This window comes from Aedes aegypti, chromosome 2 (assembly GCF_002204515.2).
Source record: "Aedes aegypti strain LVP_AGWG chromosome 2, AaegL5.0 Primary Assembly, whole genome shotgun sequence".
Lineage (NCBI taxonomy): Eukaryota > Metazoa > Arthropoda > Insecta > Diptera > Culicidae > Aedes > Aedes aegypti.
In genome coordinates this window covers 433,708,689-433,729,097 of record NC_035108.1, presented here as the reverse complement: position 1 = coordinate 433,729,097, position 20,409 = coordinate 433,708,689, and the positions used below count along the sequence as shown (strand labels likewise).

Sequence of the window (20,409 nt, the reverse complement as noted above, 5' to 3'; positions counted from 1 at the left end):
GGACCAGATGTTAAGACGACACGGGGGGAGGATGTCGACCGCAACAGCCCCTCGTAGTGAACACTCCTATCGATAGACATCATGAGCCACTATACCTATGTCGACCAGATCGTTTGACTTCGGCAAAACTTCAAACTGGATGACTCGATAAGAGTGATAAGAGGATTGTTTATTCTGTGCGATTGTCGGTGATATTTGAATTCATTCGAAAGTGTTATAGGCTTTTTACTATTTGTACACTTAATGTGGATTTGAATGGTATAGTATTCTAATATATAGATTCGCTTCTTCATTTATTTATTCAGTAAAAAACCAAGTTATGTGTGAGATGAAAAATAGTACGGATACTGTATTGTGATTAGAGCATGAATTTGTCATTGAACATATCTTAAATAAAAAACTATACTTTAGCTTAAGCTGATCAAACTCAAATCTGAGTTAAACGATCATGCTGAGAACTCCCATCGAATATCCCACAACATCAAACCTGCATATGTGTACTTGTAATGACCCTAACAGCCTCGTCCTAACATAGCTTCCTATTAATTTAGAGAATCTTTGTGACTAACAAGAAAACCACAGCTGCTCCATCGGTGTAGCCGGACCCATTGTGTAGTTCTTCATATTCAAAACATAGAAATTTCGACCCTTGAAGAAATACGACTGGCCGTCAGTATGACGCAACGCCGCATCCAGATTGGCCGGCATATCCTTGAAGTCGTACACTAACCGAGGGAACTCCTTGCCGACCTGTGGCCTCTTCCGAGGGCTGTAGAACCAGTACTGTTTCTTCCTGATAGCCAACAGGCTTCCATGTTTCGTAACGAAAACGGCGCTCAAATTACTCGGCAGTCCGGGAAAGTCGTCTTTTATGGGCTTTGGGTAACCTGCCTCCAGCTGGTTGTCGGCGTATACCCATACTCGACTGCGTTTGAAGAAGAACGTTTTGTTATTCCGATAGGTGAACGCGACATCTATGCTTCCTGGCAGCTTTGGCCATTTCGAGGAAATTCGACGTCCTCTGGGGTTCCTTTCGCCGAGCCTATAGTAATAATCACCAGCAAGGGCATACGTTCGACCACGAGCATCGTTTAGTATGGTGTCGAATGCGTTCAGAGAACATAAACGAGCAACGCTGCTTTCTGTTTGCGGCGGTAACGTTGGGATTGTGATAATGCGACGAGCACCATACATTGCTTGTAGTGCTCGACGATCTTCCAGAGGTATTTCCGAATGATATCGAATGTGAAACGGAAACATGATCGATGTTCTCGAAACGGTGTGATCCAATCCTAGTGTGTGACCGATCTCATGTATGGTAGTGCTGAAGAATTCTTCCGCTGTGTAGTTCCGATCCCTGTTGTAGTGAATATCTCCAACCTCCGGAAAGAAGGCGTGCGCAAGAGTAGTGTTAGCTGTAAATCTACATTCCTGGCCTAACCTGTCTTGATGGATTTTCTGCTCATCACTCACATAGATGTCGGCTTCACCGTGTTTTACTTCAGATATATTCAGTTGCACATGTTTGGTCCACTCGTCAAATGCTTGGGTTATTAATTGTCGCGCTTCATTTTGCGAAAAGGTTTTAGGATAACTGCTAACTTTGAATGTCAACGACCGTTTCGTCCATTTTTCCTCAATTTCGTTAAGCTCGGCAACTCCACAACGAGGAGCTGCAATCAGACGTCTGGTATCATCATCGAGTAATCCATTATCTGTCAAGTTGTAACGCCTTTGTAACCGTTTCAGCGCATTTCTGCCGATTTCATCTGTGGTTTGGTCTAACCTATTGACGACATCATCCGCACTAAGGTATCCAAGATCTTTCAGAACAATCTGAAAGAATATTTTTAATTAATTTTAATACCTCATACCTGTTGCGCAATCTTACATTGGCATCTTGATCCGTCACTTCTGGCGGCACTCGAGGATCAAAGGGCAGCTCATTTGAATCCGCTTCACGAACATCACCAGCATTGTTTCTCAAAAGGTGTGCCGGTGGGATAAATATAGACTCAGGATTAATATGTGCAGGGAACGCCAGGCTAAAACTAAACACACAAAACAGCAGAGTGGTCTGCTTTGCTAACAGCTCCATCATCCTACTGATAATTATGGAATAGGACTGATTACTTTGAGTTCACTCGCTGGTTGAATTTACATGTAACATACTTGTTTTGTTGCTTAGTGTTGCCAATCCATTAGATAGTAGAAAACGGTTTTTTTCTACAGAATTTGTTTTTTTTTCTTTGTTGGTATCATTTCGAACGTAACGTTCATTATAAGGTGATCAGTGTTTGACAACACTATCATCCTAATTTGGTAAAAATATGTTGTGCTTTCATTAATATTTTGTTGAAAACATATTACATTTCATTTTCCATAGCAGTTCAGATTGTTTAAAGGTGAGTTGATTGCACCTGCTTATAAGATAATAAAACGTTTTTAATTTAGTTATCCTAAATTAACCTAAATATAAAACGCATTAATCGCGGCAATAGAAGATCACAACGATTTTTATCTGATTTTTTTAATAATTTTATTAGACATTCCTTCCAATATTTCAACATTGGATGTTCAATGTAACTCATTAGTACTATACCAAGGACGGAGCTTCAGAATCATTTTCGGAATTTTATGTTTATGTTCGGAATTTTATATTGGTACAGCATACAACACAAAAATTTCTACCTAAAGCTTTCAAATGAAGAGTTTTTGGTTTATGTGGGAATATTATCAGTTAAGTCTTGGAAGCATTAGGAGAAATTGTCCATTTTTGCAAGTATGAAGAAAAACTATTGAAACATTTTGCAATCTACTATAGATGCCACGCAGGCTTCGTTCTTTGGCGGAGAGGCCTGTGTTATTCGCACACAAAGATTTTTTACATATCTGAGGTAATTCAGGTAAGACAAATGTAAAAATTTTGTATAATATTGGTCCCAAGGAGGAATACCAGCCCTTTCAGACTTGGAGTTCTGATAATTAACCTGAAGTTTACGATTTGACAGATAACTTTGGATTATTCTAACAATGTATGTTGGAAAATTTAAGTTTGTTTTTCTATTTCTTTTTTCAATTCATGTCAAATAATGTCGAATGCTTTTCTGTATCTAGAAGAGCAAGACCACTAAAATAGCCTTCAGATTTGTTGGAACGAATCAAATTTGTTACTCGTATATATTGATGAGTGGTCGAATGTCCTGTCGGAATCCGTACTGTTCATTGGCAAAAATTCAATTCTTCTTCCAAATCAGTCTCCCATGAATTTTCGAAAACGTTCGCTTGGTTGAGAATGCTTTCAAAATCCTGAGTAACTTGACTTTCAATAGGACTAGCAAGTCCTTAATTAAAATTATGCACGTTTTCAAACTGCATAGCAAGTGTCGCAACCCTACTAGATGCGTTGCCCCTTGCATCCACACCAACCTTGCCACTGCCTTCAGTCATATCGGAAATCTTCAGAGCTAGCACGACCGACTCATTCTCCTTCCGTCTCTGACCGCCATTCCAGTCAAGACACAGTGGATAGGAATCTTCTTTGATGTCCAGTTCTCTCAGCAGACTGTGCTCCATCAACATTGCCGACGATCAAGAAAGGCGGAACGTTAAACTCTTTCGGCCAGGATCAGTAGCATCTTTAATGTGTAAGTACTGGTGCTCTCATTATTATAAAAAACAATACCGGCGCCGGCTGCGTCCTAATGCAGGTCAAATTGGGAATGGGAGGGAAATGTTGACGTGTTACTGAGGGATTCCACGGAGGCATGCAAGTCGATTCTGATCGACCATTTCAAAAATATGTGAAACTTTGCACAGTTTTTCAGTTCCATCTAAATCGTCATTTTCCGATATCAAATCTTCAAGTTGAGTCACGACTAACTTTTCAAAAGGGTGTATGTGAAAATGATTCAAAAATATTCAAAAAGCTGCACAGCAAAAACGGTTCGTTCGATTGTTAGACAACTAAAGAAACAAAGTTAGACAACTAAATAAAGATTCCAAAAAAAAATACACACAGTAAAAAAAATTTTTTTTTGCATTAAAAAACATCATTTTTGTCACAAAAACTCAAATATCTCAAAACCCTATCGGAATACCAACGTAATGTTTTGAGGGAAAACGGTCCATTATATTAGCTATCTACCATAAAAATTTGGTGATGGTAAGCCAATAAACAAAAAAGTTATGACATTTCAAATATTTCACAAATTTGACACTTAGTGAAAAAAAAAATTTTTTTTTCATTGTTATTTTTTTTTAGGACCGCAGTTTGTTGCTGATTTTTTTGTTAAGGGTACCACATGAGGTTAACAAGTTGTTTTCATGATATTTTATTTAATTATTCATAACTATTATAGCATCTATTAGAAAGTTAGACGCGATCCAGTGTTGTGATCTAAAGTCTTGATAGTATCATATTTTTTTATTGTACGTAACTGAAGAAAAATTCTCTCAATAGTGTTGAAACCTTTTGATAAAAGAAACCTATAAGAAATCTAATATTGAAGACAAAAGCTACAAAAAAAGTTTTCTATACAGGTATACGACTAGTTTACCTGCGAAAAGTTTACCTCGTAGAGAACAAGGCGGGTCTATACCCAGGTGATCTAGTATACGTAAAGCAGGTCGGTTTTCTAGGCGCTGGTTTTCTCCACAAAGTTAAAATCTGATTACACCTGGGTATAGTCCCGCCTTGGTAGAGAATAGACTTTGTTAATCATTTTTGGGAGAAAGCGAGTAACTTCAACAACATCAAAAACATGATAGGTACATACCATGAACAAAAATACAACATCAAATTGCTATCTACGATCTTGTTCGGATTGTCCAGATTCTTCATCATTGGAAAATACTTTATTCGCTGAGTTTGAAGAAAATTATATTGATCAGTTATCATTTGAGCAATGGGTGACCACGGATAGGTGTGACCTAGAAACTATTGTAAAACCTGTAGATGAGTTTGTGTCATTTTTTTTGCTTGAAATTAGAAAGTTTAATTCCTCACGACTTTATTAAAACAGAGCAAACCCGCTTTTTAAAAAATATGAAAAATACATTACAAGATGGTGAATTTTTAGTCATTTGTGATTTTTCTGAAAACTATAGCTTTGTATTGCAAGATGAAGTGCAGTCCCATCACTGGAACGTACTACAAGCTACAATTCATCCATTCGTTATTTATTTCAATGGAAGTACGCAAATTGAACATTTTAGTTTTATTGTAATTTCCGAAGATTTAAGACACGACTCAGTATCTGTAAATTTGTTCATTGCCAAAATGATTAACTTTTTACGCGTTGATAAGGATAAAGAAATCAGAAAGATATATTTCATGTCTGATGGAGCAGCATCGCAGTACAAAAACCGTAAGAATTTTTCGAGCCTATGTCAATTTAAATCAAAGTACGGAATTGATGCAGAATGGCATTTCTTTGCTACGTCACATGGCAAAGGTCCTTGTGATGTTATTGGAGGAACCATAAAGCGCATGGCCACAAGAGCAAGTTTAGCCAAAGAACGTGAGCATCCAATTAAAACTGCAAAAGAACTATTTGATTGGGCGAATCGCAGAAAAGAAGAAGATTTAACAAAATTATCATTTTGTTTTACTACTACTGAAGAGTACGAATTAACGGCATCAGAGCTCAGCGAGCAATATAATAACGCGAAAACGATCCAAGGAACCCAAAAATTTCACTGTTTCATTCCATTGTCAGAAAATAAAATTAAAGCAAAACTATACTCGAACTGTACTGATAATGATGCAAAAGTGTTCGATATTGTAAAAAAATTGAATAACAATAAATAAATAAATAAGTATTAATAAAATGTTTTCATGATCTCATAACGCATACCCAAATCCAAAACTTTTAAAGTTTATATATAACATTTAGAAACTCATCGATCATACTCTAAAAAAAATATCCTGGTAAAAAAAAATATTTTCGTGTAATCTGTTAATTCATTTTAATTTATACATATATACATATACATATAATATTTATACATATACATAATATTTATACATATAATATACATAATACTAATGAATACATGAAAACGACTTGTTTAATTCACGCAAGGCCCTTAACAATAAAATCAGCAACAAACTGCTGTTCCCGTAATAATTTACACCGACAAAAAAAAATTTTTTCTACTAAATGTGAAAATTGTGACATGTTTGAAATGTCATAACTTTTTTGTTTATTGGTTTACCATCACCAATTTTTATGGTAGATAGCTAATATAATTGACCGTTTTCCCTCAAAAAATTACGTTGGTATTCCGATAGGGTTTTGAGATATTTGAGTTTTTGTGTCAAAAATTATGTTTTTTAATGCAAAAAAAAATTTTTTTTACTGTGTGTATTTTTTTTTTTGGAATCTTTATTTAGTTGTCTAACTTTGTTTCTTTAGTTGTCTAACAATCGAACGAACCGTTTTTGCTGTGCAGCTTTTTGAATATTTTTGAACCATTTTCACATACACCCTTTTGAAAAGTTAGTCGTGACTCAACTTGAAGATTTGATATCGGAAAATGACGATTTAGATTGAACTGGAAAACTGTGCAAAGTTTCAGCTCAATAGAAAAAAATGAATTAAAAAATTTACCAAATTTTGGTGCTGTTGCTTGGAATTACTCAATTGTAAAAATATCTCCGCGGAAACAAACGGAATAAAACGGAATTTCGCGAAATTGCGAGTTTGATGTCGAACAAAAACTGCATAGCACACGCTTCTATTTTTAACCCAGTCAACATTTTGGTCAGTATAATTTTTGTTATACATCATTCTATATGATCCAATTCAATCGTATATAATGCATGAAACGGCTATATACCTACCAAAGTGGAGGCTATATGCGTACATGGCACGACTTTTTCAGACTTTCTGCGATCAGATATACGATGCCACAAAATATTGATGAAAATAAAAAAAATGATGATGAAGCCTCGAACGCAATCCTCCTGATTAGGAGCCGGACTTATTACCACTGTACCACCAAGGGTTACATAACTCACATGTGATTATTTGCCAATATCAATGCATATTTCACGTACAGCGACACTTGCTTTGTTGTTCTTTGAGGCCCATCGTCAGCAGATACCAAATTCGGGTGGCAATTTTGTCTAAGTTATTGCGATTTCATACGATGCTTTCTAGATTGATATATGATCTGTCAGTTTATACAACTTAACGTGATTCTATGTTGCACTGTTTACGACATGTTTTGCTGTCAACACAGATTGTCGTTTATGAATCGTATTGGAGATTGATATACATCTTAAGTTGACATTGATAACGCTTAGTCTGGCATCTTGTGCAATTCTGATTTTTGACGTACGAATATGTGATTTTGGATACACATTCTTATACGATACGTGGTTCACTGGGAAGTAGTATATCGTCCACACATATGTAAAAATAGACTTTTCACAATATTCTCGCGGAGCAAAAGTCCCCAATGTTGAGCATAAGCATGAGCATGCGCACAGATGACTGTACAACCTGTTTGGCCGAATACCGTTTACGCAACTCATTCTGCGCAGCGGTAAACAATGCGCGTTTGAATGAAGCTGTAAATATCATGTTGCAATATTTTCTTCGCTTAAATTTTTCATAGTTTTATAATATTAAAATTGAATTAAAAACAATGACTATTTTTACAAGATTTTTCAAAAGTGTGCAAGATTACTGAAAAGTGTGCAGGTAACTGAGAGAAAAGCGGGATGTTTATTACAGATGGGGGAAGTTGTGTATTTCTTCTCTTCGTCATAGGACATATTAGTCACCCAAATCGACTGAACTTTAGTAGTGAGATGCACATAATATTATAAACATATATTGTGCCTGATGGGTTATTGAAATATTCCTATTTCCTGTTAAATTGAATGAAGCTGTCAAAAATGTTAGAAGTCACCCTACGTGTATGTAGACGTAAATTGTCCCACAAAAATATTTCGCGAAATATTCAGAAAAAAATCGTTTCGTTTCGAAACATTTCGTGAGGATTTGAATTTCGTATTTGAATTTACGGAATATTTCAAATATTCGTTTCGTTTCGCATCAAACAGTTTTGAAAATTCCGCATATCGTTTCGTTTCGTATCGCCACGGAAAATACTTATACCGCATACCCTTAGTCGCTCGCCCACAAAGGAGCATGCAACAGATTCAACGGATCAAAAACTACTGACGCGGCGATCCTTTTTTCACCCACACACTTTGTTTTCGTTTTTTTTTTTCTTCCGAAAAACGCTCGAAAGACAAAAGGTCGAAAGTGATTTGCTTCGTGGGAAATTTGTCCTTCTTTGAAAAAATATTTTCGACATTTTGTCCCTTCTTTTTTGTTCTTCGACCTTTTGTCATAGATTCGAGTTCAAGATCTTCTTCTTCTTCTTGGTATTAACGTCCTCACGAGGACAGAGCCTGCTTTCTCAGCTAAGTGCTCTTATGAGCACTTCCACAGCTATTAACTGAGAGCTTTCTTTGCCAAACTTGCCAATTACGCATTCATATATCGTGTGGCAGGTACGATGGAACTCTATGCTTAGGGAAGTCAAGGAAATTTCTATTACGGAAAGATCCTGGACCGACCGGGAATCGAACCCAGACACCTTCAGCATGGCTTTGCTTTGTAGCCGTGGACTCTAACCGTTCGGCTAAGGGAGGCCCCTTTTTTCGAGTTCAAGATCTCCTGCCTAAATCCTCCAAATTCGGAACAACTGACCTCGATTGGCGGCACGATTTGTTTCCTCGCTTAAATTGAAGAGCTTGGGCTAGAGGCTGCTTTGATTTGATGTTCGGAAAATTTGTCTAAAGCATTGAACTGATTGGTCTTCTCGATGCAATTATCAACATTACCCATTTCACCCTTAAAAGAAAGCGCGCATTCTGAAGAAACGTATTTTCTTCTTACAGTTTTTAGCACAGTTTTATTGCTTCAGGTAGCTTTAAAAACTTCCGAGAACAGGAAGAATTGGTAAACGCACAGCACGAAGGTACGATCTTAGTTAGAATGTAACGCAGAAAGAAAAAGAAGAAGGTATACGATTTGAATGAATGAATACTTAGTAATGAATAAAATCAGTTGAAACACTAACTCAGATTCACAACAATCGCACAGATTAACTATTAAACAGGTTTAACCACAAATGAATACCGGTGCAATAAATTTGCAATTTGTTTGCGGTTAATCTGTCTCGTCAGCCAAAATAAACTGAGCTACTTATCCCAAGCCGAAGTTAACTTCGTACAGAATGTTTACAGGGAGCAGAATTTTCGCATCTTCCTTAGTTTAGGTATAAACATGATCATATTCACTCACCAGTAAAACTATGTTGTTGTTAGTTAAAAACTCTTATAACATTGCGAATGGGAGAAAAACGTCTCTCACTGCAACAATTAGCTAACCAGAGCGTACGAATACAGTCTCTTTAGGTGAGGAAATCTCACCACAAATGGGATTTCCAACTTCGATGATAATACTCGATTGCGGGATTCGCATTCTCGCAGACAGATACTCACGTGCCGGTGGTGAATATTTAAAAAGGTAGAAACCACCCGAACAATTATTCAGTTACAATTCAAGTCTCGATCAGTGCAGTAATGTTTGCGTCGAAAGTGGTTTTACTCTTGGTTTTGGCCATTATTGATGGTGAAATACGCGGTGCACCAGTGGAGCACAGATTGGAGGATATACTGATATTCGATAGTGATCCTGATCAACCACCCGGTACGGAGGCGGCGCCAGATCCTACCAAACGAGTGAAAGTTCCTTCAATCTCTCAAGATGAAGCTGAGGTAATAGTTTATTTTTTTGGAACTGAGATTAATTTACTAATACGTGTACGATCAACATCTAGACACTGCTGAAAGGACTCGGTTACAACGAAACCACAACCGATGAGTTTGGAGTATCGACAAGGTTCTCGTTCGGCAGAGATGTCTCATTCGAAGATATGGTACGGAACTTTCAGCGATCTGCTGGATTGGATGAGACCGGAAAGCTGGACGATGACACCAAACTAACTATGGCAGCTCCGCACTGTGGTACACGAAGCCTGGACAAACGGGGAGATGATGCCAAATGGGACAAACGGTTGATAAGCTACAGAATCAGGGACTACCCATCCGGTGCATCGTCTTCATTCGTTCGGACTATGATGAAGCGAGCATTCGACGAGTGGAGTAAAGTGACGAATTTGGACTTTTTCGAAACCAGCGATCGCGGAGCGGACATCGAAGTTAATTTTGGAGGAACCTCCCACAGCAGACGAAACAGACGTTGTTCGTTTGACAGTCCCACTATTATGGCCCATGCTTACTTTCCGGAAGATGGGGATCTTCACTTCAACTCCCGTTACTTCTTCGATAATCCAGAACATCGGGAGGACTTCCTAGATACCGCAATGCACGAAATCGGACATTCTCTCGGCTTGGAGCATTCGAATACCAAAGGGGCTCTGATGCACCCCACCGACAACAATCGCTACACGGAACCGCAGCCGGAAGATGTGAGGGTATGTAGTCGAATTCTTCTATTTATTCATAGCTTATTCAATCGAACTCGATGTAAATAACATTTCCAAATTGCTGTTGAAACTGGAACGCTGTAGAAGTTTTGTCCTTTCAACGTTTTGGGATTCGACATTTGGCATTCGACGTTTTGTCTTTCGATATTTTGTCCCTCAGTTCTTTTCATTAATATTGAAACATTATCTTAGTTCTTCTAAAGCGCTGACTTCCCAGAATGCCCCCAAAAACCTTAATTACAATAACTAACATTCCCATCTCACTCTGATTCCAGCGGATACAGAAACTGTACGGGAAAAGACGAGGTGGCCGAGCGATCGAAAGTGGATCAGCACCACGACTCTGCACTGTTACCAAATACGATGCAGTGGTCGCCGATTCCACCGGAAGATGGTCCATTTTGGCTGGTAAATACTACTACGATCCGGAAGCCAGCAATCCCACCGGGAAACTGATCTCCAGCAAATGGCCCGGTTTGACCGGGGACATTGATGCTGCGTTCCGGTATCCGGACGGGCGGACGTACTTCTTCAAGGGAGATCGATTCTGGCGGTATCGTGAGAACCGGCTGGACGCTGGCTATCCACGGAAGATTTCCGAAGGATTCCCGGGACTGCCGAACAACATCGATGCTGCGTTCATCGATTCACGGAAACGAATCTTTGCGGTGAAGGGAAATAGCTATTGGGTGTACGACTCAGATGAGGATACCACCCCGTCTTATAGGTTAAGTTCTCTGGGTTTACCGAATAATATGGATGCGGCGGTGGGGACGGGTAAAACGTTTGTTGTGTTCAAGGGGAAAGCTTTTTATAGGTTTAAGGATGGTAAATTTAGCGAGTATGTAAATAAATGGATGACTTGTTGATAAGAGCTTTATGTTTGTTTTTGATTACATAATTCATGGAAATACCTATCTTTGTTTAATCGAAAGTGCCATGTTTCATAACATATATAATGGGGGAATGATAACTTCCACATGGTCGGTGTTCGAACAGACTGAACCAAGTGTTTTCAATGGTTTCAGGAAAACCTACCCCAGGTATTCAAAATATAAAAATAGTTGGTGTAATAATAGAACTTATGTATCTATTTGATGATGCATCTGTATCACAAAAGCATAGGAAGAATCAGAATTTATGGAGTCCGTAACGTATCCTTAGAACTCCAAAATATCATCTATTCCGGTCTGTCTAAACATCGGCCACATAGTTTTTAGCTACAATCGGTATAATCAAAACAAAAATGAAGCTTGTTAGGCAAAATGATAAAAATTGTTGATCTACAAGTAGCATTTGATAATTTCCATTTTGGCAATATGAAAGACACCATTCCATTTGACGTATGACTATGACTATGACGTAACTATGAAAGATAATTAGACTGCTTTTCAGTGCTATTTTTTTTCTACTATTGATCCCTTTTCGATCCTTGTTTGGGCTCGTGCCTTCGATTTTTCGTTGAACCCGTTAGCGAAAGCTAGCGATGGTAATCCTTCTTCGATACCGTTTCGGAAAAACAATCTTAGAAGGTCACGTCTTCTTTCCTTTAATCATTAAATATGGCTGCAACCACGAACAAAAAGAAGTGTGAATCTCTGAATTCACAACTTCCTTCCAAAAGATTGTGTTTATAAACTGTCACTAAACGTAGCAAAGCTGGAAGGAAGTACGTATCTCCGGAATGCGCGCTTTCTTCCAAGTTTGAAATTGTTAATGTTGATAATTGCATAGAAATGGACAATCAGCTCGATGTTCTAGACAAATCCGAACATCAAATCGAAGAAGCCTCTAGTCCAAGCTCTTTGATTCAAGTGAGGAAACAAAGAGTGCCGCCAACCGTGATCAGATGTTCCAAATTTGTAGGATTTAGGCAGGATATTTTTAATTACTAGTGGAATCAAAACTGTCGTGTTTTGTCACTTATAGATCGCGAACTTCTTCTCAAACATCTTGAAGAGAAGAAGCACAAAGTTTTTATTTCTGACGACAAAACTGAACGTTTGTTCAAAGTCTTCTTGAAAGGTCTCTCAAGTGACTATAAGTCACCTAAAGAGATCAAAAATGGAAGTTATGATTTACTTGAATTTTCCCCAGTCCAAGCAATCATTATGAAAAAGAGAACCCAATCTGGCATTCTTCGGAAAAGGCCCTCTCAAGAATATTATTGATTTCACATAAAAACAAGTGATTGAAACTTTAGATAAAGCAAGACTTTTGTTCGATAGGTGCCTGGTATCATAAAATCAAAAAATCGCTGATAAATTTTACAGCAAATTTTTCGTAAATTTTTAAATTTACGTGTTTTACATTTGGATTTGGATTGCTGATAGCGACTGGTTTTACACCATTAATTGATGTGTTTCACAATTAGTGAAAATTAACGTGTGGAACACATTGATCGAGCTTGTAGAATGTTTTCAGTGATGGCAACCGGGCCCCCACATTTTAGACTAACACAAATCAAAATTATAAAGCAAAATATTCAAATGTTCATGGATGAGCTTGAGTTGCCCTTACAAGATTGATTGAGACTTAGCAAGACTGAAAAACAATGTGAGTCAAATAATTAGAGTGTCATTTTTTTGCTTGAAATCTAAGTGATTTTTATTTGCCAAACCTTTTCCTTGAATTGTAAAGATTTATTCACCGAATCGGTAATAGTTATGTTATATCGTATGACGACTATAGAACACTTTAATAACTTTTCTAAGTGTAACGAACAATTACTTAAATAAGCTTAAGAGGCATGAGTACTTTAGAAAACAATTTATTTCAATATCGCTTTGCGGTCCTAGCATTTGAAGCCATTGCGATTTTTTTTTATTTGGACAAAATAATTTGAAACAACAGCGAAAAAAATATGGAATCTATGTAACGGATGATAAAAAGGCCAAAAAAGTTTAATATGTTAGACATACCAAATTTAAAAAAGGGAAAAAATGTAATTTTATTCATAGGACCGTCGACGGGGTAACAATGAGTGGTTAAACGGTTGATTATGGGTCAAAACATAATTTTAGGTATGTAAGCAGGAGCTCAGTGAAAATTAACGAATTGAAAAAATATCAACCTTTTCGAAGACATTACCCATGACCGGATTTCCATACTCGAAAGAATACTTCAAGTCAAATCAAGAAAGTTATCCTACAATCCTGCAATTCTAACCCCAGTAGACGGTAACCCGTATTTGAATGAGCCAGTGGCGGTTTTGGGGGTCAAACCCCCCCCCCAGAGCCGAAAAAATATAAGGCTTATCGTGTTTATTTCTGTAGTTCATTAACATTCCACAATTATGGATCAGTAATTTAGACTCGTATCAACACTCTGAGTTTCAGTGATTTTAACAGTAACATTCTTATTATATGTTTTCTTTAAATTCTTAGACCCCTGAAGAGGTTAATAAAACAAAAATATTTGCAAACTTGTACTATAATACAGTACTGAACAAAATATAGTACAAGTTGGTCGTTTTATCAAAACAAAATGGTCTAGTTTGGAGGATTGGATCTCGGCTTCAAGTACTTGGATTGACTTAAAATTTACATCCTTACTTGGAAATACATAGGTTAGCCGGAAATTCGCAGCTTTAAAAATCAATCTTTTGAGTAATAATAAATCTTCAAATTTAACAAAAACACAAAAATAAAACTGTTCATTCCACTATTTTGCGAAATAGATCAATAATTCAAACTTGTTTTTAGAACTATATTATTTAGTAAAAATTTTGTATTCAAATAAAATCAAAGTGAAAGTTAAGACATTTTTCACACGATGCGAAACATACGATGACAAAGAAGTTTGTGTTTGAAATATCATGAATTTTCTGCTGAGTGAAATTATGTGAAGTCAGTGAAAGCTTATTTATGAATTTCAGTGCAAATTACAAAAAGCCCACTAGAAGCCAAGACCCAGGTCTCCAAGTTTGATCTTTTAATATGAAAAGCGACCCGTGGGCAATTTATTCTGTTCAGTGCTGTAAGGCTATAATATTGTTTTGCCTTTTCTGAAAACTTAGCTGAAACTGTGTCCTTCTGCATATCGAATACTGTAACATGGGACGACAACGAATGCTATGGTAAATATTCAACAAACACAGATAAGCAAATGCTGATTGAGCATTATCACGCGTTATGTATTTTAATCTTGTTTAATGAGTTTAACCAAGTATGTACATTCAAAACAAAATATACTTTTTTGTTGAAACATAGGGTGCAGAACCATTGGGCACTTCCCTGATTCAGTTTGGCATGGGGGTTTTTCTCGGTAGAATTGTCAGAAACTTTGGTGTAAGAAGCGCATCAGTACGATGCATATTGTGGCCAAATATGAGCGCTCTAGCTTTTTAAAAACCCCACTGCTGAAGTGAGCCAAGAATTGGGTCTGGCTTCCTACTTTCCCAAAAATTATTACCTTCAAGATATCAAACCCCCCCCCCCGAACCAAATCCTGGTTGCGCTACTGGAATGAGCTGTTTAGTGGAATACCTATAAATAGATGAAAAAACCGAATTTAGTACTATACCATTTAATTCCACTAGAGTTTGTATCCTTTGACAGATACGCGTAATTCGATCTCAACTGTAAGGCCGTCTTCAGTGTCGTGTACTATTAGAGTGGTTCAAAAAATCGTTTTTGCTCCACACCGCTCATTCGATTCTAGATCAAATTCTGAGTGTCCTCTCAAAATTTGAGCTCATTTGGATGAAAACTGAGACTGCACAAGCCCTTCAAAGTTTATATGGGAATTAGTATGAGAAAAGCAACCAATTCATTCAATCGGTCATAGTGTTTGCCCATGTGCTCTTGTGGATTAGAACTGCGTTGGTACTGTGAGATACATTTATCAGCTACTACTTTGCCGAAGACCGTTTTCAAATCGGATGCCTCAGTAATTAGTTATTGATTTATATCCAGTCACAAATTCTTCAGCACTGCTCATTTAACTTCTGAACAGGCAACATTGCTCCACCTGGCGCGAAAGATAGCACGCACAAATCATGGCTACTATGTTTTACAGCATACATCCAGTGATGCCTGCAGAACAGCCCAATAATTATACCCAAAGTTTTACAACTCATTCAAAAATCAATAACTAATTACAGGAGCGTCCGATTTAAAAACGGTCTTCGGCAAAGTTGTAGCTGCTTATTGTACCTCACAGTATCAACGTAGTTCTAATCCCCAAGAGCACATGGGCAAACACTATGACCGATTGAATGAATTGGTTGCTTTTCTCATACTAATTCCCATATAAACTTTGAAGGGCTTGTGCAGTCTCAGTTTTCATTCAAATGAGCTCAAACTTTGAGAGGACACTCGGAATTTGATCTAGAATCGAATGAGCGGTGTGGAGCAAAAACGATTTTTTGAACCACTCTGGTGTACTATATCCAAATCTTTGGCAAGCAGATTCTTAACAAGACAATATTTATGGAAATACCGTAAAATCGGGTGTAATTGACCAGAAGGGTGAAATTGATCATCGTATCACACGATTTTATTTATTCGCAATGGAGCACAAATATCAATGTAAGCTGCAGTAAATGAACGTTGCTTGTCGTAACTATTTCCGAATTGTGTGTTATGAAGTTTTTTTTTGCGGTAAAGAATGTTTATTACTATGAAAATAATGTAAAATTTCAAAATCATGCACGGTGCAGTATTGACAAACACCTATGAACTTCTATTCATAAGCAAGGATTTGAACATGGTATAAACCTGAAAGTTTGTGAGGAACTTTGAGATATACCGGGTACCCCCGTTGGTTTGACCACATTTAATCTGAACACTTTTTAATCTGTACCCCGCTGATTTGCACATCGGTCAGATTAAAAATGGTTCAAACGTCATTTGGCTTATGGAACGGAGTGATGTGAAATGGAACACTGTGGAACAGAACGCAGAATCAAAACAAAACAGTGAAAGAGGTAACCAGAAACACGGTTCTAGGGTAACTAGATGTTCAAATTAAAAATAAACCCCGATGGTTTGCATGAGGTACCGTTCAAATTAGCGGGGGTGCACGGTAACCCTTAACCAGATTTCATCACCAAAACTGGTACCAATTAGCTCATATGATTGAAATAATTGAATTTCTGTTAGATATCGTTGAATTCCTTAGGAAATAGCATACATTTTACACTGTTGGTTATTTATATGAATATTGCATTGTTAAGAATTTGACAAGCATATTCGGATTCAGCGAGCCCAAATTTATCATGCAGAGTTGTTTTGAAAACTAACAATAATGGCATTGACAAGTGATCAATTTCACCCCGAAATGAGATCCTCTGATCTTTTTGTTTTAGAGATATTTGTTAACACTAAATTGACATTTGCTAGAAAATTTCGTTACATAAGTCGATGAGGCTCACCTTTGTACTTATTTTCCTGCATTTAGTTGTTTGGCATTGTTAACGTTATAAATAAAAAATACTAGAAAAACCGTGAAAATGATCAATTTCACCCGAAATTACGGTAATCAATAATTAAATTTCAAGAATACCGCCAAAACGCCTAAATGTAGGCAATTTCCAAAGGATTTCCCTACTTTGTTGCAGAAAATTGATTTTTTCAACAAAACGAGAAAATTGGTAAGAGTTATGATAGTAAAATCTGCTTTGGAGATATATTGTTAGCATCCTCACAAACTTTCAGGTTTACACTATGTCCAAATCCTTGTTTTGAACTAGAAGTTCATAGATGATGATCAATTTCACACTAAACTTGATTCTAGAATTTTACATTATTTTCATAGAAATAAACATTCTGTGGCACAAAAAAACTTCACTATACACAATTAAACATTATTAGCTTAGCTTAGCTTAGATTAGACTAACTACACATATCAATGGTTGCTATTTCGTGATTGACCCAAGTCAATGAAAATGCACAAAGAATCAACTAGAAGATCGGCTGGGATTGGCCATAATCTTCTTCAGTGTGCATAATTCAGTGCCTCTATGTATACATGGTCAATAACGGCGCCGGCCACGTCCTTGCAGTCAGGTGGGATAGGGGGAAGGAATGTTAGTGTGTAACCTTTGCTATTTGGAGACCGTGTTTGCCTCTGCATCTCCACAAAGGTTACTGGGAGGGATGTTTGTTAATTGGGTGGATCTTTGGGTCACAGGATTCACTTTGATAAGCGATTAGACCATGATAAATAATTATTGGTGAGATATAAACATGCTTATATGTAAATATAATATTTTCATTTGATATGAACAATATCTATGTAGAGAAAAATTATGCCGACACTTGACGTGACGAACCTTTCAAAGTTTGTTGAATAAAGTGAACCTTTCGCAAGTCTACACTCGTAGTGTCGAACCATTCAAAGTTTTTTTTTTAATTACAAAAATAAAGGTAAAAGGTGTTTTGAAAAAAATAGACATAAATAATTTATGATTCAGAGTTTATGTCGACACTCACAGTGACGAACTTTTCATAGTTTGTTGAAAAATCATATTTACGTCTCACCGTTGTAACGATTAAAGGTGCAGTCATACATATTTTATAGATAAGATATAGTAGAATGAAACAAGCTCACCAATTCATCCATCATCCTTGAGCAGCAACAATCCACTTTCAGCTTTACTCGTTTGCTCGGCTATATAAAAGCACTCAGAGAAAATAGACGCGCGACCCTGCTCGGGCTTTTTTGACGCACTGCACAGGAGCAAGCGTCAACGTAGAAAGATCAAAAAGAACTAATCGAACTCGGCACTTTTTCTCTTTACTCGACCGATGCGCGACATCAAGACCAACAATTGAAAAGGCCTCAAGTCCAAAATGTAAACAATTCGGGTTTCTGCTGATTTAAGTGTATAAGAGCCTATTCTTACTGTATCATACAATAGTCATGCAAAAATATGCATGAAAGTTGAAAAAATATCATTTTTCTAAAAGGCCCCATCTCATTTATCGATAATTAGGATATTAATCGCAAATGCGGCCTTTTCCCAAAAAGGCCCCATTTCTATATTTACTTGAAACCGAGTTGAGGCCTATTAAACAAACATCAAAATTGCAACTAAAATTACGAAAAAAAATGTTTCAAATTTACTAAGCAGATACAAGTTATACTTCAGCCACTCCGCTCCATGTATTATTTTACACAGCGATAGTCTCAACAGCGAACATAATCAAATTTTTCGTCGGGTTCCAGTGGAGTGATGTATTTTGTATCATACTACCTAATACTACCTGTGTCAGCATGTCTGTACTTCACGACTTATTGATAACAACACGATTTCGTTACAATTACATGAAACATAACGTTCAATTGAACAAATATTTCCATATAATTGCTCGACGACACTCTCGCTTAGCACATCCATTATGTTTATCGATGACGATGATTGTATAAATCACATACTCAATCGACCGCACGAATCTCCTCTTGCTGCAGAGATCCCATGTACCTTGCTTTACCACGTAACACTCTTCTACACTTCAATTATCGTATTTTATCATGAATATTGAATGATTTTCAAAAGGCCACATCTGAAGATTATGAAAAAACAAGCCACAACTAGAAGGCCTCAACACATTTTAGAGTAAACAAAGGTGTCAACTCACAGGCCTCATCAGCGTCGGCTGGCGTCTATGGGCACAAATGAAAAGGGCTGCATAGCTTTTGGTGAAATAAAAGCCTCATTTCCTTTGACTCGTTTTTTTAGCAGGATTTTTTGCTAAAATGATAGTAATGAATATTCATAGCTATAAATCAGTTTATCCATCGACTTTCTGGACGATAAAATAACATAAAATGCTTAAATTCATAATGTAAATTTGATTTATTGTTTGACAAAACAAGATTGCATTTTTCTCATTGTTTACTTTTTGGAGATGAGGCCTTTTGAATTGTTAGTCTTGACATGTTTGATCCTGCCATGCTTCGTAGCCCAAGCAGGACAGTTTGGTTTTGCGTCGTCCGATGTTTTGCTCACGGTTTTGCGCGTGTTTTCGTCGCCGTTTTCGGAGCGTCTTGCTGGGTAGTGCTTCGTGACGCCCAAGCTGGACGGTTCGGTTTTGCGTCGTCGGATAGATTTTGCACACAATTTCGCGCGTGTTTTCGTCTCCGAAGATTTTTTTTTCTGTGTTGGAGCGTCTTGCTGGGTAGGTATTTGGGAAGGCACAAGCAAGACGGTTTGTTTTCGAGACGCCAAGAAGTTTTGCTGTCTGTGTCAGTTTTGTGTTCAGTCGAGGATGGATTACCAACTGGTGAGTTCGTTTCATGCTTGTGATAACACATATTTTCTTGAAAGCTTATTTTTTAAGTAATATTAAAACAAACTTTGTATGGTTCGTCACTATAAGTGTCGGCATTATGCTTTTTTCTTATACAATTTCAATATACATATATTTTTCTCTTTTTGACATTATTAAAAATTATCTTTTGAATTGTTCGACATTGTGAATGTTGACGTATTTTTTTTAAAAACTTCTACCATATCGAGACAAAATGCACAGTAATACTCATATGTAATTTTCAAAAAACTATCCCAAGTAGCAAAGTTATTTTTATGCTATTCTTGAAGTATTCTCTTACACCAATTCTATAAAACTAGAAATAAAACCAGTAATTCTATAAACCTATGCTAACCCAATGATAAACCTCTCATAAGTCTAAAGTGGCCCACACTAGAGACGGTGTTGGAGAGCAACTGCCAAGTATCTCTTAAAACTTGAAATCATCACTTATGACAATCCTCAACACATCAATAAACCTTCCACAAGTAGTTCTCAAGACAAGTTAAACTCACAAAATGTGTATCATGTTGGTTTGGCTAACGAATTTATAAATACTTCTTAATAAAATTATCAATCAATAATAAAACACAATCCCAATTAAAACATTTGTGAT

General features: G+C 36.9%; 2 protein-coding genes across 2 annotated transcripts; one reads left to right on the top strand and one right to left on the bottom strand.

The window, feature by feature from the left end:
• Nucleotides 1–367: 367 nt before the first annotated feature.
• LOC5575549 (matrix metalloproteinase-19) lies at nucleotides 368–2,283 on the bottom strand. Its single transcript, XM_021847796.1, has 2 exons — nucleotides 1,892–2,283; nucleotides 368–1,836 (listed from the first exon to the last, which is right to left on the bottom strand). The coding sequence occupies exons 1-2, from the start codon at nucleotides 2,099–2,101 to the stop codon at nucleotides 565–567; spliced, it is 1,482 nt and encodes a 493-aa protein (XP_021703488.1). The 5' UTR covers nucleotides 2,102–2,283; the 3' UTR covers nucleotides 368–564.
• Nucleotides 2,284–9,560: 7,277 nt separating this feature from the next.
• Nucleotides 9,561–11,410, top strand: LOC5575548 (72 kDa type IV collagenase). The gene is made up of 3 exons (XM_001662002.2): nucleotides 9,561–9,805; nucleotides 9,868–10,524; nucleotides 10,812–11,410. Exons 1-3 carry the CDS (start codon nucleotides 9,611–9,613, stop codon nucleotides 11,403–11,405), a joined length of 1,446 nt encoding a protein of 481 aa, XP_001662052.1. The 5' UTR covers nucleotides 9,561–9,610; the 3' UTR covers nucleotides 11,406–11,410.
• Nucleotides 11,411–20,409: the final 8,999 nt, after the last annotated feature.